This window comes from Typopeltis vanoorti, chromosome 11 (assembly GCF_054136105.1).
Source record: "Typopeltis vanoorti isolate ZY-2024b chromosome 11, IOZ_Tvanoo_1.0, whole genome shotgun sequence".
Lineage (NCBI taxonomy): Eukaryota > Metazoa > Arthropoda > Arachnida > Uropygi > Thelyphonidae > Typopeltis > Typopeltis vanoorti.
The window spans coordinates 49,103,220-49,119,638 of NC_143559.1; the positions used below are offsets into that span (position 1 = coordinate 49,103,220).

Consider the following 16,419-nt stretch of genomic DNA (forward strand, 5'->3'; position numbering starts at 1 on the left):
GGGTGTACAGGATATGACAGTACTACATGAAAAAATTACATCATTACTAACTTCCTATCTACAATTTTCCTCCAAATCACTCTGTTACTTGTCAAGACTCCAACATTATCAGATCTTATATTTCTATCGTCTAAGGCACTTTGTACCATATCAATCCACCTATATCTTGGTCTTCCTCTGGGTCGTTTTCCTGCCAACCTGGCAGAGAACACTTGTTTTGCTAATCTTTCCTCTCCCATTCTATTTAAGTGACCATACCACCTGAGATTAGCTCTGCTAACACATTCCTGGATGCTGACAATGTCAAGTTCTTTCCTAATATCCTCATTCTTAATATGATATTGCCATTGATGCCATCTGTTCACGCCTCTAATCTTTCTCAGGACTCTCATATCTGCGGTCTCTAGTCTTTGGTCAAGTGTTTTACTTCTGACCCAGCTCTCAGATCCATAAGTTAAAACTGGTTTGAACACTGTCTTGTATACAGCTAATTTAGTGTTCTGACTAATTTCTTTCTTATTCCATATGAATTTATTCAATTGCCTTCCCACCATACCAGCTTTGCTGATTCTGTTGTCTATTTCTATATTTAATTTACCATCTTCAGTAAAAATCGTGCCTAAGTAGCTGAAATGTTTTACTTGTTCCACAGGTTCTCCATTCACAACACAGTTGACATTTTCAATGATTCTGCCTATTTTCATTGTCTTTGTCTTTTTATTGCTGACCTTCATACCATATCTATTACAACAGCTATTCAATTTAGTCAGAGAATCTTGCAGACTTGTAGCGGATTTATTTAGAAGTATAACATCATCCGCATAAAGCAAAGAGCTGACATTAACATCTCCAATTTTGATATCAGGTTTAATACCACATTCCTTCATAATGTGATCCATATAGATAATGAATAACAGAGGGGATAATGTACATCCTTGTCTCACACCAGATTTAACATTAAACCATCTTCCTGTACTTCCTTCAATTCTAACTGCTGACTTACAACTCAAATAAAGACTAAGTATTGCTTGATATAATGCCCCATTGACACCATATAACTGCAGCGTATTGAATAGCTTCTCTCTTGGCACCTTGTCACATGCCTTTTCCAAATCGACAAAACTTAAATACAGATCTTTGTTATATTCCCATGCTTTCTCGACTATTTGTTGTAAAGTGAAGAAGCCTGAATCCAGCTTGTTCTTCACCAAGCTTTTCTTTCACAATTCTTCTCAACCGTTTCTCAAGTATACTTGCATAGGTCTTGCCAGGAACACTCAGTAGGGAAATACCTCTGTAATTCTCACATGCAGTTTTATTTCCCTTTTTATATATGGGTACTATGAGAGCTCTACTCCAATCATTGGGAATTCGTCCCTCTGTCCAGGCTTTCTGAACTATGAAGTGCAGCCACTGTAAGACTCTTATACCACCATACTTCAGCATTTCTGGTCGAATATCATCTACTCCTGCTGCCTTTCCACATTTCAAGCCTTTGATGGCTTTTTCTACTTCAAGTATGGATATGTATTCCTGACTGCATGCCTGGTCAGTGTTTTTTATCACTGTGCTGTCATCACTGCTTGTTTCATTTAGCAGTTTTTCAAAGTAATTACTCCATACTTCAAGGATATCTTTTTCTCCTGTTTTCATGTCACCTTTATCATCTCTAATTCCTTTTACAGCACTCTTTCCTCCATTCCTAAGCTTCTTCAACAACCTCTAGAATATTTTGCCGCCTTCTTGATATTTATTTTCTATATTCCTGCCAAAGTCCTCCCATGACTTTGTTTAGCTAGTTTTACACACTGTTTAGCTTTCTTACATTTGTCTCTGTATTCTGTAAGAGTAAAAGCTGACTTATTTGACAGGAACTTTTGATATGCTTTCTTCTTTTCCTTCACTGCCTCTTTAACTTCCTGTGTCCACCAGGGAGTTCTGATTTTTTCATCCTTGCACACAACCTCACCACATGCCTCTCTGGCAGAATCAATCAATGTTTTCTTCAGAGTTTGCCACTGAATCTCCAAGGTTTGATTCCTGTTCTCAAACTCTTTCATTTTCTTTTCAATAATCTTTCTGTATTTTAGTCTATAGAGTAGCTTGAAAATATAACAGAAGTTCCAATATTATTACTGTATGCAACTAAAATTTACGTTGTATTACTATTTTAATAAAATCACTTTTCAAGGATACTTTATATTTAAGAATATAATAAATAACTCTGAAAAAATAATTCTGATTCATTACGTGAGGCCAATGCATACGTTATATAAGCTCAGATCTTTACTATTGTGACTGCGCCATGAAGCTTAGCTAGGAATCCCAGCCTGGGATCGTGATTTGCTGCCGGAGTCAACTTTGTATCGAGCAATTGCAAAGACAGCAAAATACATGTCGCTGTCCATTGAAAAGGAATTGTTAGATGAATTGGATGCAGATGCAATTATTGACAGATTCACACAATCATCTAGTGAATTCAATCAATTGCTCTTAATATAGTGGATTGTATGAAATATGCTTTTGAACTACCTGTTAATGTGTAAAATGTTCAGTACAAGCAAACTATTTAAAAATATCCACCATTTATTTAAAATAAAATAAAAAAATATTTTTAATTCAATTATAACAGTCTATATTCACATTTAGTATCTACTGTATATATACTGCGCCAGTAATATGTACAATATATATATACACTGTAATTACTAAAATGTATATATTTATTTCACAAAAATTTTAATTGTACCTTTTTTCCATTAAGTATTTTCTGAAAATTTTATTTATTTCTTATAAAAATTAAACGATAACCTTATAGTTGTGGGTGGGCCCCCTCTATCTCCTGGCAACCAATATTTTTAGACCCCGTCTGCCTCTGTCTACGAGATTCCTTGCTCCTATGGCTTGTCTTACTTTGGACAGTCCAGTAGATCAGCAGATGTCAATCATGAGGAACATAAATTTTACATCCAGCATCATGAACTTGAGCTGGATGTAACATGCTCTTGATCAAACATAGGGTGCTTTGAAAAAAAACAAGTTTTTACACAAAAGTAATTCCTTATAGAATGATTATGCAAAGAGAGCTATGAAGCCTTTCTACATCACTTGAATTTAAATGGATTTGATGGCCTTTGGTTATCCACTTTATGAGAAACACTGCTATATCAATCTTCTGAAAATTCCTAATTACTGTCCTATTATATTTTCATGTGTATTCACATGTATAGTTATTATTATTACTACTACTACTATTTTATTTTTTAAATTAGGAATTTGTTGATTGTTAGCTGTCCTACTTATCTATAGCAGTGCTTTTTTAAATTATTCTGTTATAAGCATTTTAATCTAAGACAAAAATTTTACATTTATTAAATTTATTCCCCACGTGTGGTTTTGGTCTTTAATCTATACAAATGACAGTTTATGTGTCAATTTTGAAAAGGACAAATGGCCAAACTATATGCAATGGTTCATATTTATCAAAAATAAGAGTATGATATTTTTACAGTGAGTTCCTGAAATAAAAAATGAATCCACATTTTTGTTGAGAGAACTTAAGCTTTTTTTTTTTTTTTTTTCCCAGCCCATCTACAGATTTGGAGACATTCAGCATTGTGGACAGGATTGGAATTAAAAATAATCTGTGTACTATGTTTAGATACCAAATACAGAAATTTTTTCCCAAGACACTCCAATAGCAGAATGGTGGTCTCACACTAGGTAATAAAAACCAATCCACTTTATGAACATTTATACCACAGTAGCTTTACAAAACATATAAGCACGTGAAGGTCAATGGTTGTCAGTAGATTATTTTTAAAATGAAAATAACTAATTAAATAAATAAATAAACACTTACTTCACCAAATATTTGTGAAATTTCAGGAGATGTAATAAAGTCTCCTGATTTTCCAAAAACATCTTTATTCATATAATAGCCCTGTAAAGTATAATGCATATGTTTAGATAATACATTAACACATCCATACATATACACTCATGTTCATAGAAACTGCATCACCTTATCTAAATATAGTTTTTAGTAGTTAAATAGTCATTTAACTACTAAATTTTCATAGATTTATCATTAGATATTTCATTGTATTCCATCATCTATCATTCCCATGTGTTTCTGTATAATGTAATAGTGCTGCTATTGCATCAGAATTTTTTATGCTATAAATAGACAACAAATGCTAGTTTTCACATGGTCATACTGAGATTGCTATGGCTAGTTATGTGCATTTTACACTTTGCAGAAAAAGTGTGATTTAAGGTTTGAATAAAGAAGGGTATTTTTCTCATGAAATAGCTAAAAGGGTATCCTGTAGTTAATCTACGGTGGTACAGCTGTTGTTGAAAGTGTAGGAAACTGGACCTGCTGAAAGGAAGAAGAGGACCGGCAGAAAGCCACTGTCTACATCATGTCAAGATCGAGTTCTAAAGCGTCTGTGCCTCAAAAATTACCATGCATTGTCTAGAGAACTGAAACAAGACTGGAAAGAACAAATGGGAGTTGTCACAAGTTTGGATTGACAGTCTGCAACTGTCAATCCAATAAAATTAGATGAAATGAAAACGAGCCAATAAAATGAGATTGGCTTAGTTCAATTGTGCAAAGAGCATGCCAAATGGATCGCTGATCAGCAGAAAAGAGTAATTTTTTTTTATGAGAAAAAGTTGAACTTGCAGGGTGCCAATGTCAGACAGACAGAGAGTTCAAAGATGATCAAGGCAAAAAATCAACACTGACTGTCTGGTGTCAACAGTCAAATTCTCAGCCAGTCAGATGATCTAGGGCTGCATGTCATAGAACTCATAGAACATAAGGCCCTGGTCCTATGGACTTATTGACTTATTATGTTAATAAGTCAACAGGAATTGATCACATCTCATTACATATCTAAGTGAACAGAAATAGAAAGTTTTACTGCTGGGTTTCAAAGAATATTATACTTGACAAGAAATTCTATTTTTGTTTTAATCCTTTCCCCAAACATAAGCAAACAAAGTTTGAGTGTGAAGTATCTTCATGACTAGTCTACTTGTAAACAGAGGCTCTTTACTTCACATGCCTCATTGTTCTATAATGCCAAAGCATTATGGGAGGGTCACTACTCAGATCATGGTCAAAACAGTTACTTGTTTTGACCATGATTGAGGTTTCATCAGTGGGAGCTAGACAGGAAGATACTAAGATGAAATCAATGCATAAGTATATTTTTTCTATATACATAGAGTAAAATGGTGTATCACTGTATTATTAAATACTCTGGATCAGATCCAACACAGTTGTTGACACTTTCACAGCTGAGTTACAATGCATAATTATACTTATACATAATAAATAACGGAAAAACTCACGTAGAAATATTATTTAATAGAATAATTTTCGCCTGTGTGTCACAGGCATCTTCAGTACAATTAAGCTCAAAATTAAACACTAACTGACAAATTCCAAAAAAGCGCCACCTAAGTAGCTGGTGTAAGATAACTAAAAAGGTCAATAACTTTCCTAAAAAAAAAAAAAAAAAAAAAAAAAAAAAAAATAATACAATAAAAAGTTAGGAAAGATTAGCTGATTTGTAAAGTACTATCTCCCATAAAGGGGATAGACGTAAGCCGTCGGATCTGTTTAAGTTAGGAGAATGGAGTAGAGTTTCACATGCTTCTTTATAAAGGCGTTCCATGAGAAACTGACTTTTGTGAAGAACTCTTGTCTTTCTCCAATGAACTCTGTGTCTAGTGAAGATGGCATGTTCTGCAAGTCCAGACTTTTCAGGTTTAAAGTATTCAATATAAGATTGGTGTTCTTCTAGCCGAATGGAGGCAGATCTTCCCGTTTGTCCGAAATAACATAATCCACAAGAGCACGGAATCTGGTAGACACCTGGATGATTAAGATGTGGAAGCTTGTCCTTTGGAGAAGCGAGAAAGGTGGAGATTTTTCTAAACGGTCGAAAGGTAACAAAAATATTCAGTGGTTTTAAAATTTTTGCTATACGTTCACTGATGCCTTGTATATAAGGGATAGTAATGCGCGTTATTTCCTCTGTGTTTGAAGAGGGAGACATATTAAATCTACTCAAAGTTCTTTTAATGAAGCAATTCTTATAGCCATTAGATAGAAAGGAAGAAGTTATATATCGTATTTCTTTCTGTAAAAGATCGTCTGTAGAACAAAAGGAGTGGGCCCGATGAACCAGTGTTTTAATAGTTCCTGCCTTTTGACTGGGATGGTGATGAGATTCCGCATGGATATAATGGCCTGTATGAGTCTTCTTTCTATAAACTGAGAAATGTAGGTTACCATCTGGTTGGCGAAGAATTAGAAGATCTAAAAAGGCTAACTGCTTATTTGATTCTACTTCTAGGGTAAACTTGATCCTAGGATGAAATGCGTTTAACTTATTGAGAAATTGTTGAAGTTCATCAGAAGAGCCATTCCATACAACAAAAATGTCATCGACATATCTGAACCAATGAGTAGGTCTGGGAGAAATATTGTCAAAGATACGTTGTTCAAAATGTTCCATAAAGAAATTGGAGATAGCAGGAGAGAGAGGATTACCCATTGCTGTTCCTTCAATTTGTTGATACAACTTATTTTTAAAAGAATTGCTTATTTATTTATTTCTAATGGCTATAAGAATTGCTTCATTAAAAGAACTTTGAGTAGATTTAATATGTCTCCCTCTTCAAACACAGAGGAAATAACGCGCATTACTATCCCTTATATACAAGGCATCAGTGAACGTATAGCAAAAATTTTAAAACCACTGAATATTTTTGTTGCCTTTCGACCGTTTAGAAAAATCTCCACCTTTCTCGCTTCTCCAAAGGACAAGCTTCCACATCTTAATCATCCAGGTGTCTACCAGATTCCGTGCTCTTGTGGATTATGTTATTTCGGACAAATGGGAAGATCTGCCTCCATTCGGCTAGAAGAACACCAATCTTATATTGAATACTTTAAACCTGAAAAGTCTGGACTTGCAGAACATGCCATCTTCACTAGACACAGAGTTCATTGGAGAAAGACAAGAGTTCTTCACAAAAGTCAGTTTCTCATGGAACGCCTTTATAAAGAAGCATGTGAAACTCTACTCCATTCTCCTAACTTAAACAGATCCGACGGCTTACGTCTATCCCCTTTATGGGAGATAGTACTTTACAAATCAGCTAATCTTTCCTAACTTTTTATTGTATTAATTTTTTTTTTTTTTTTTTTTTTTTTAGGAAAGTTATTGACCTTTTTAGTTATCTTACACCAGCTACTTAGGTGGCGCTTTTTGGAATTTGTCAGTTAGTGTTTAATTTTGAGCTTAATTGTACTGAAGATGCCTGTGACACACAGGCGAAAATTATACTATTAAATAATATTTCTACGTGAGTTTTTCCGTTATTTATTATGTATAGTTATGTCTACTCACGATTTACCTCTTTTAAAACTTATAATTATACTTGATAAAAAATTATGTTCATGTTACTCTCCTTTACCCAAGTGCAAGCAAACAAAGTTTGCTTACACATGAAGTATCTTCACAGCAATTGATGTGAAGCCAACAACCTCAATATACATGTACTCTAGCTATGAAGATACTTCACATGAAAACTTTGTTTGCTTACACTTGGGTAGATAAAGGAGTAAACCAAAAATATAAATTCTTGTCAAGTATAGCAGTTTTCAGCAAATGTTACAGGGAGTTACTGGCAGCCTTGGTGTATCTGTTTAACAAGAATCTAGCAATGGCACAAGAAATAAAGGAGTGAAAAGAAAGTAAAATTGTTCAACTTCACAGGATGATTATAAAGCTGAATCGACAAATTATAGGCCAATATGTGTGTATTAAGTTGTGGTTAAGGTGGCAAAGAGATTAGTAACAGCTAGCATACAGAAATGGGTTGATAACAGCTGTATTATTCTCTGTCATGGATAGCATGGATTTGTTAAAGGAAGATTATTATTATTATTATTAACGTCTGACCATCATGGAGTCAGAAACTCATCATAAGAGGTACACATTATTGCTCATTTAACCATGCCTTAAACTGGTTCAATGTGTCTACATTCACAACACACTCAGGCAATGCATTCCACTCACCAACCACTCTTCATGTAAAGAAGCTTCTCCTCACTCCTCTGCTCACACCTTCCTTATACAGTTTTCAGGAATGGCTTCTTGTTTTATCCCCATCTCCTAGTCTATGAAAAATCTCTTCCATGTCAACCCACTAACAACCCTTGACTAGCTTACAAGTCTCAATCCCCCCCCCTCCTATTCACATTTTACATTCCCTCAATCAGTCCTCGTACTCTGCATTCCAAAGACCACTGACTACCTTTGTGAATCTTCTCTGGACTTTTTCTAACATATCCTCTTTACCATGAAAACCTGGTCACTAAATCTGTCCACAATAATCCATATGAGATCTGATCAAAGCTTTATAATGGCATCATAACCTCATTATTTCGGCATGTTAGGGTCCTCCACATCATTATCATTATCTGATGACTTTGCAACTTGTGCAATGTGACTCCCTCCCATATCTCTCATCTCCTCTACTTCCTTTAAAGTTTCCCCACTAAGTGTATATGTTGCACTGCATCATTGTTTTTGAAATTTCAAAACCTTACACCCTGCAACATTGAACTGACAGTTCCACTTACATATCTGCAACTCAGATGCTTTTACTGTCTGAGTTGTAGAAATATTTCATTGGACAGAAACAACAGAAAATAATCAAGAAAGAATAGAGGTAAACACTTTTGGAATCGTGGACATTTTAAAAGTAGCCATGTGGAATGTACAAAGCATGACAACAAAGGAATTATAATTAGCAAAACAACTAAAAGCATTAATATAGCTGTAATAACAGAAAAAAATAAATAAAGAGAATGAAAGATATAGATGAGTTTACTGTTATATAGTGAAGTGAGGACAGTGGCATGCCCTGAAAGGGGGCCAGGGAGGCCCTGGCCCCCCAAAGAAAAAGAAAAAAAACACTAGAAAATTTTCCAAATATCTTTTCCTGATTAAAATTCACTTTTTTTTATTTATGTGGTGTCATGTCTTCTATTTCTATATTACTTATGAAGTGGTGATCATTGTAGATGCTCAGTCATAGGTTGTTTGCGATGATTAGTGTGTATTCTCAAATCATCTACTCAATTCATTCCCCCCTCCCCCAAGATTAAATCCTGAGTGTGCCACTGAGTGAGGACCAACACATTAGAGCATCTGGTCGAGTGCCCATTCAAATTGATAATAAAAGAAAAATAGAATATGAAAGTACAATTTTGTAAATGATTGAATTATTATTATTGTTGTTGTACAGGTATCCAGATGGAATCAGAAAACTTATCATGGGAGATCCATTTATTCACACACCAGCCACCATTCACACAATAGTTATCATACATCTCCTTAAACTCATTCCCTGATGAAGCACTCACAACTACCTCTGGCAATCCATTAAACCCATTCATCACCCTCTAAGTGAAACACCTAATCCTAACAATCTTGCTAACTACACACTTCCACAACTTCCACTGGTGACCCCCCCCCCTTCTTGTCATGTACTGAAAAAAAAGTCTTCAGTGTCAATCCTATAAACCCCTTTAATAACTTAAATACTTCTATCATAGATATTATTTCTGGGAAAATTCCCATGTTACTCCTCTAAGTAAATATTATTTTTATGGCAATTTAAGTCTATTTTTGTTTAGGAGTGCCCCTTTTATAATGTCATTGGCTTTTTACTCAAATTTTAGGGGATTAGTGATGTTTTATATAGACAGATATATGTAGAATATACAGGAGGAAAAATACGGACATACCTTTGTAGGATGTTGCTGGCTGTCTTCTTATTCAGCGGCAACCCAGCATGTGGCAATATACATTCATCCGCTGTTAAAGGAAGAAAGTATGATTGAAAGGAAGGGAGGTTGGAAAAAGAGGGGTTAGAGAGATGTGGGAGAATTATTGATGAAGCAAGAGGTATGTGAACTTTTTTGAAAAGCCTAGGTTTTTTTTGAAAAGCCTAGGTTATTAAAGGTGAGAAGAGAATACTTCGGGAGGGGGGGGTATGTTTCTGTTCAAGGGCAAGACTACAAGAACATTTCTGTGACTGCAACAACCCCATTCCAGAATATTTAAACTATAAAAAATGCAACAACCAAAAGAAAAACAGAATACAAAGTACATGGAAAACAGAAACAGCAGTCCATGCCCTTGAACAGAAACATACCCTACAAATTGACAAAGCCATAATAATAGATATACAACAAAATGAAATGATGCTTTGAATATTGGAAATGATAGTCATAAATAAATGTCCACCAGCTCTACATAATCTTCAAGAGTTGAAAGCTCCATAACATAAAAATTAGATCATGAATCTGACCAATAGGAAATAACAGAGCTACACAAAAGATAGAAATACCAAGCGGCATGACATAGCCTCCACTTCCCCCACAAGCTCTGAAGATGAACGATGCACTGTTGAAAGGCTCACACTCCGTTACTCCCACCCCCTGATCTTATCCCATCATATCCTTCCCCTTCTACAAAAATTTCCTAATTTTACCCCCTCCCAAAGTATTCTCTGCCCACCTTTAATAATAAAAAAACCCAGGTTTTTAAAAAAGTTCACATACCCTTTGCCTCACCAATAATTATCCCACATCTCTCTAACCCCCACTTTTTCCAACACCCCCCCCAACCTTTCAAGTCATACCTCCTTCCTTTGACAGCAGATGAATGTATATCACCACATGCCAGGATGCCACTGAATAAGAAGACAGCCAGCAACATCCTACAAAGGTATGTCTGTATTTTTCTTCCTGTATATCCTTCATATATCTGTCTATATAAAACATCACTAATGCCCTAAATTTGAGTAAAAGGCCAATGACATTTACTCCTAAACAAAAATAGCCCCAAAAATAACTTCTATTATATCTCCTGTTTTTCATCTATCAGCTAATTTTTAAAGCTTACAGACGATCAATCTATTCTTATAGGGAGCATTTCACAGACCTGCCACAATCTTTGTCACTTGCCTCTAGATCCTCTCCACAACTTCTTCATCACCACTGAATTTAGGAGTCCAAATCTGTGCACAGTAATCCAGATATGGCCTTATATAGGGAAACAATAATCTTTCATTCCCTGCTTGTTAGCGTGTTCTTCAAAAACCACATAATCTGATGTGCGGTTTTGGTTTCCTTCTCAACATGCCCTCCAAACTTCAACTCTCCGACCACAATCAGACCCAAGTCCATGGCCTCATCATTTTCCTGAAGTTCAGCTCCATCACTGCACTGCAATAGTACACAGCATTGGATCTCTTCCCAAAATGCATTATCTTCCACTTGGCCACATTAAACTGGCAACCATGTACCTCTGCAACTGCCGGTATGTTTAAGTCTTCCTGCTGAATCTCTGCATTACCTTCATTTACCATTGTCAGCAAACAACTGAATATTTCCTGTTAAATCATTTCCTATATCACTGATATACAAATTAAACAACAGAGGACCAAGTACTGAACCCAATGATACACCACTAGTCACCTGCTTTCTCCTGGACTCAACTCCTCCATAAATCACTCTTTAATATCTGTCCATCAGCCACTCTAATCCAAATCACCTGATTTAAATCCATCTCCATTTACTCCAATTCATGCAACACGGTTCTATGTGGAATCTTGTCAAATGCTTCTGCAAAGTCTAGCAATATCACCGAATAGCCATTTCCCTTATCCAACTGCACTGTCACTTGATTATAAAAAGTAAGCAAATTACTAAGGCTAGACCTGCTCTTCACAAAAACCAGATTGTCCCTTATAGAGTATCATAACCATATTATCCACCCAGTCCTGAGTTCTGTCATTCATCAAATTCTCCAATACCTTAAACACCACTCCTGAGATGCTGATTTGTCTATTATTTAATACTTCTGTCTTCGAGCCTCCTTTATTCAATGGACCTATTCTGCTCTCTTTCCACTCCAATGGTTACTGAGACTTAAATTAAACAGCTTGGTCAGATGGGTTGATAATTCCCTTGCACATTCTCATAATACATCTCCCATAATGCAAAACACATCTCCATGTATAATGTTATGCTTTCTCTAAATTCAGAGTAATTTAATAAAAAGGTGGCACACAGTTTGGCAACTCCTATAGGAAGAGATGACCTTGCTAATGCTTCTGCCTGGTATCTCTGCTCGGGCCTGGCTCCCACTGAAGAGACCTCAATAAAGGTCGAAACTAGTCTGGGTAGTGGCCCTCCCCTTAATGCATAACATTATACATATCAGCAAGGAGATGTGTTTTGCATTATGGGAGATACTGAGATAGGAGTGTTGTGAGCTTGCTCCACCTTTGCAATGAGTTGCCCATTGTTGTACCACCTTACCCCAGACCTGAAGATACTTTCAGGCGCAAACTTTGTTTGCTCACACTTGGATAAAGGATTAAACTAAATTTATTATAGTCTAACCAAGTGAAAAATAAACTTTCAACATCTTTCTCTAAATCCAGAGTAATTTAATAAAAAGGTGGCATACCATTTGGCAACTCCTATAGGTAGAGATGACCTTGCTAATGCTTCTGCCTGGTATCTCCACTCGGGCCTGGCTCCCACTGAAAAGACCTCAATAAAGGTCGAAACTAGTCTAGGTAGTGGCCCTCCCCTTAATGCATAACATTATACATATCTGCAAGGAGATGTGTTTTGCATTATGGGAGATACTGAGATAGGAGAGTTGTGAGTTTGCTCCACCTTTGCAACGAGTTGCCCGGTGTTGTACCACCTTACCCCAGTCCTGAAGATACTTTTAGGCGCAAACTTTGTTTGCTCACACTTGGATAAAGGATTAAACTAAATTTAGCACTGCAATGTCACCACCTAGATGGTACACTCCTGCAAAATGCTACTCAGTAATTCAACCATTTTGTTTAGTTCTGTATCTCCCCACCATCAGCACTTTTACAGGCATCCTTCCATAGGCATTCCTCCTTTTACTTGCCACATAGCAAAAGAACTCCTTAGGGTTTCTTGGGTTTCTTTTGGCCTCGCCAACTAGCTTTCTCTCAGAATTAATTTTGGCTTTCCTTACCCTACCAGTCACCTTGTTGCTTGTGCCTCATACCGTTCATGGGCATCGTGATCACCTTTTTCTTTATAATCCCTCCATAATTAATGAAACTATTCATTCATCTAACCTCTACCTGATTTATCCTTTTGATTCCAGGCATACATTCAAATATTTTTTCAGACACCTCTTGCCCACCTCCCATGCAACAACAACATTGTTACATCTTTCCCCCTCTAAATTCTTATGCCACTGCTCTACTGAAAGCTGTCGCCTCAGCTTATCATAATCACTTGTTTTGTAATTCCACATATATATCCCTCCTTAATAGAAAATTCTGCATGTGTGGCAAGCTCCCAGGTTAACACCACATGATTACTTTCTCCAAGCAGAGGTAGCATAGCTAGATTGGTTAATGTTAAGTTCTTTAATGTAATGAACAATTGCAGCACTCTTGAATTTAGTGTCCCCTCCATTACATATTGTCTCAGGTGATTATCTCTCAGCAGCTGTATAAATTCCATTTCCTTCCCTGCCTGTGACTATTCGTTCTCCCAATCTATGTCCCCCATAGTTAACCCCCCTAATAATTACTCGATCTGTACTCATCATGCTAATTCGTTAGTGCATGTTATCTACATTCTCCCATATACCCCCCCCCCTAGATTATAACAGCAGCCAATTACATATTTAGCCCTGTTGGCCTCTATTTCACACCAGATAGCTTCAAATGAACTGCCATCTGAATCCCTGTTCCCCTGATGTACTTCTACTCTTTTCTGGCTTCAACCCCTCTGCTATTATTAGCAACCTCTCCCCCATCCTGTTCCTTTTTCTCCTCTCTGAAGACACTATATCCCTTGCATTCTATTCCTATGACTATGTCATCCTCAGTCAACCACATCTCACTAATGCTTTTAACTTTTGGCCCAATTGTGCCAAAAGTTATAAGCATCACTTGCATCCCCCCCCTTTAAAAATTCTAGTTTTCCTGACTTTTATATGATATCTGCCTTTAATATGATAATGTCTTTCTTTTTCTTCAAACTATACAATGTTCTTTTTTCCAGAGGAGTGATGTTTTTGTTAGGAGTTCTGGAAGACGAGAGGATGATACTACTTTTTAATCTAATATCATTAGCTATGGGTTCCGGTAATGACAAGACTGCCTTTTCTATATTAAAAATGATATTCACTTTAGGGACATGATCAGATAAGGGAAATTACACAGTGATTTTAAACACCAGTGATTATGAAGATAAGATTAACAGCTTACTATCGGATACATCAACCTACCATGTCCTAGTCACAGATCCAACACTAAAGAATCACAATGACACCACCGATTTAATACGTCACATGGTGAATTGGCCTACAGACTTAAAACGAAAATTGAAATCTAGCATCAACTAACACCAAGATTATATGGTGCTCCTAAAATACACAAAAACGGAATACCACTACGCTCGATTGTGGATGGAATCAATTCGTCCACTTATCTGTTATCTAAACACCTGGCAGGCCTCCTCAAACCACACGTCCATAATTTGGATACTCATATACGAAATTTGCAACATTTCGTAGAGAAACTGAACAACATCTCAATCTCGAATATGGATCTACTCGCCAGCCTGGATGTTACATCTCTATTCACTAACATCCCTATGGAGGAAGTCATCAACATTTTAGGAAGTTTGCTCCCACAAGATATTACGTCTCTGTTCCGTCATTGTTTAACATCAAACTTTTTCATATGGAATAAAATCATATATCAGCAATTGACTGACGTTGCAATGGGTAGCCCCCTCTCTCCATCTTGTGCTGATCTCTTTATGGAGGATTTTGAAAGTAAAATCTTATCTCAAGTAGACCCTAAACCCACAGTATGGTGGAGATACGTGGACGATATCTTTATTGTTTGGAACCACACAAAAAAGGACCTGTTAGACTTTCTAAACAAGATCAACTCTTTACACCACACAATCAAATTCACTCTAGAACTTGAAAAAGATAACCAATTACCATTTCTAGACACTTTAATTAAGAAGCTAACGAATGGTGGTATCAACCTCTAAGTTTACCTCTGTTGTGTCGGAAAAAAATGATGAGTCACTTTTTTCCCACCCAACATTAAGTTGTCTCAGAAGGAGTGGATAAGGACATGCTTATGCCTCCAGATAAGAAATGTACCGAATAATGTCCCAAGAACATGTAAATATCCAAGTGTGTAGGCTCTGAACAGTGTTAAAATAACCCATGAGTTTAATAGAGAATAGTTGTAAATGAATTAGAATATAAAATCATGTATAAATTGCCAAGTGAATATGTATAAGCTAGAGCATGTGTTAAGCCATGTAAAAACAGTCCGTGGCCACGGCGTCCAATCGGCAGTCGCCGTATGCGTGACGACACCACCGAGTGAGGGAGCTATTTTGAGGTATAAAGGTTTTGGCAGGGATTCGAATCGCTCTCTTTTTCTCGTGTCTCTTGTCTCCGGATTTGGTCAGCACCTAGTTTCCTGTTGGAGAGCTGTGTAGAGCTTGCAGCCACATGTAGCAAGAATTCCCCCTTGCTATGTATGCTGCGTGGGCCAAGGCTGAAACTACAATGTATTCAGAACCATAAGAAGAAAGAGCCACTGATGAAATCAACGTCAGTGTTCAAATCTGTGTATGAGTGTTTTCGGTTTGTATGGAAACAAAGGAATAGCAAGGCTGCCATCAGTGAAGATACTGTAAGCAGACCAGAATATCCAGTTCAAGGCAAGAACGGTAAGCGTAAGATTTTCTTATGTTAAACGTTGGATTAAAGTAACTGTGGAATAAGGAAGCAGAAGTTAAGGGAGCATACTACTTCCGTGTAGTGCTATAAGAACAATCAGCGATTTGGACACACTTTTGTCTGCGGTTGAGAAGAAAGCATATTAGGTGCCAGGCGAATAGGAAGCCGAGGTCCGAACTGTTTGTGTAATTTAGGAACAGTAATGTTATATGGTCAGAACGTAATTAAATGTTAGCTAAACTTTTGGAGGGAGGGTTAAGTAAGAATAAGAAGTATTACCTTTGAGAAGTTTATGTCAGAATTATTGAGTTGTCTTGTGTATATATGCAATATTACATGTGTGATAATATTAGGTAACTTAGTTATAATATAAGAGTCTGAGAATAGATGTTACGTATAGAAGTGAGAAATTTGTGTCAAGTAAGGGACTATAATATAGAAGTTTTGAATGTGATTAATTAAGTAAAGGGAACCCAGACTCTTTCAAGATTAAGGATTTGATTAACATGTATACTTGTTTTGTGCCATAATA

At 36.4% G+C, this 16,419-nt stretch overlaps 1 protein-coding gene across 2 annotated transcripts in view; it reads right to left on the reverse strand.

Moving 5' to 3' along the window:
• Positions 1 to 16,419, reverse strand: part of LOC150101562 (protein arginine methyltransferase NDUFAF7, mitochondrial) — a 158,645-nt gene that overhangs the window by 126,986 nt on the left and 15,240 nt on the right. For both annotated transcript variants that reach the window (XM_090401052.1, XM_090401051.1), the window contains exon 3: positions 3,863 to 3,943. In XM_090401052.1, the coding sequence (XP_090257178.1) occupies positions 3,863 to 3,943 (81 nt within the window). The remainder of the gene's footprint in view (positions 1 to 3,862; positions 3,944 to 16,419) is intronic.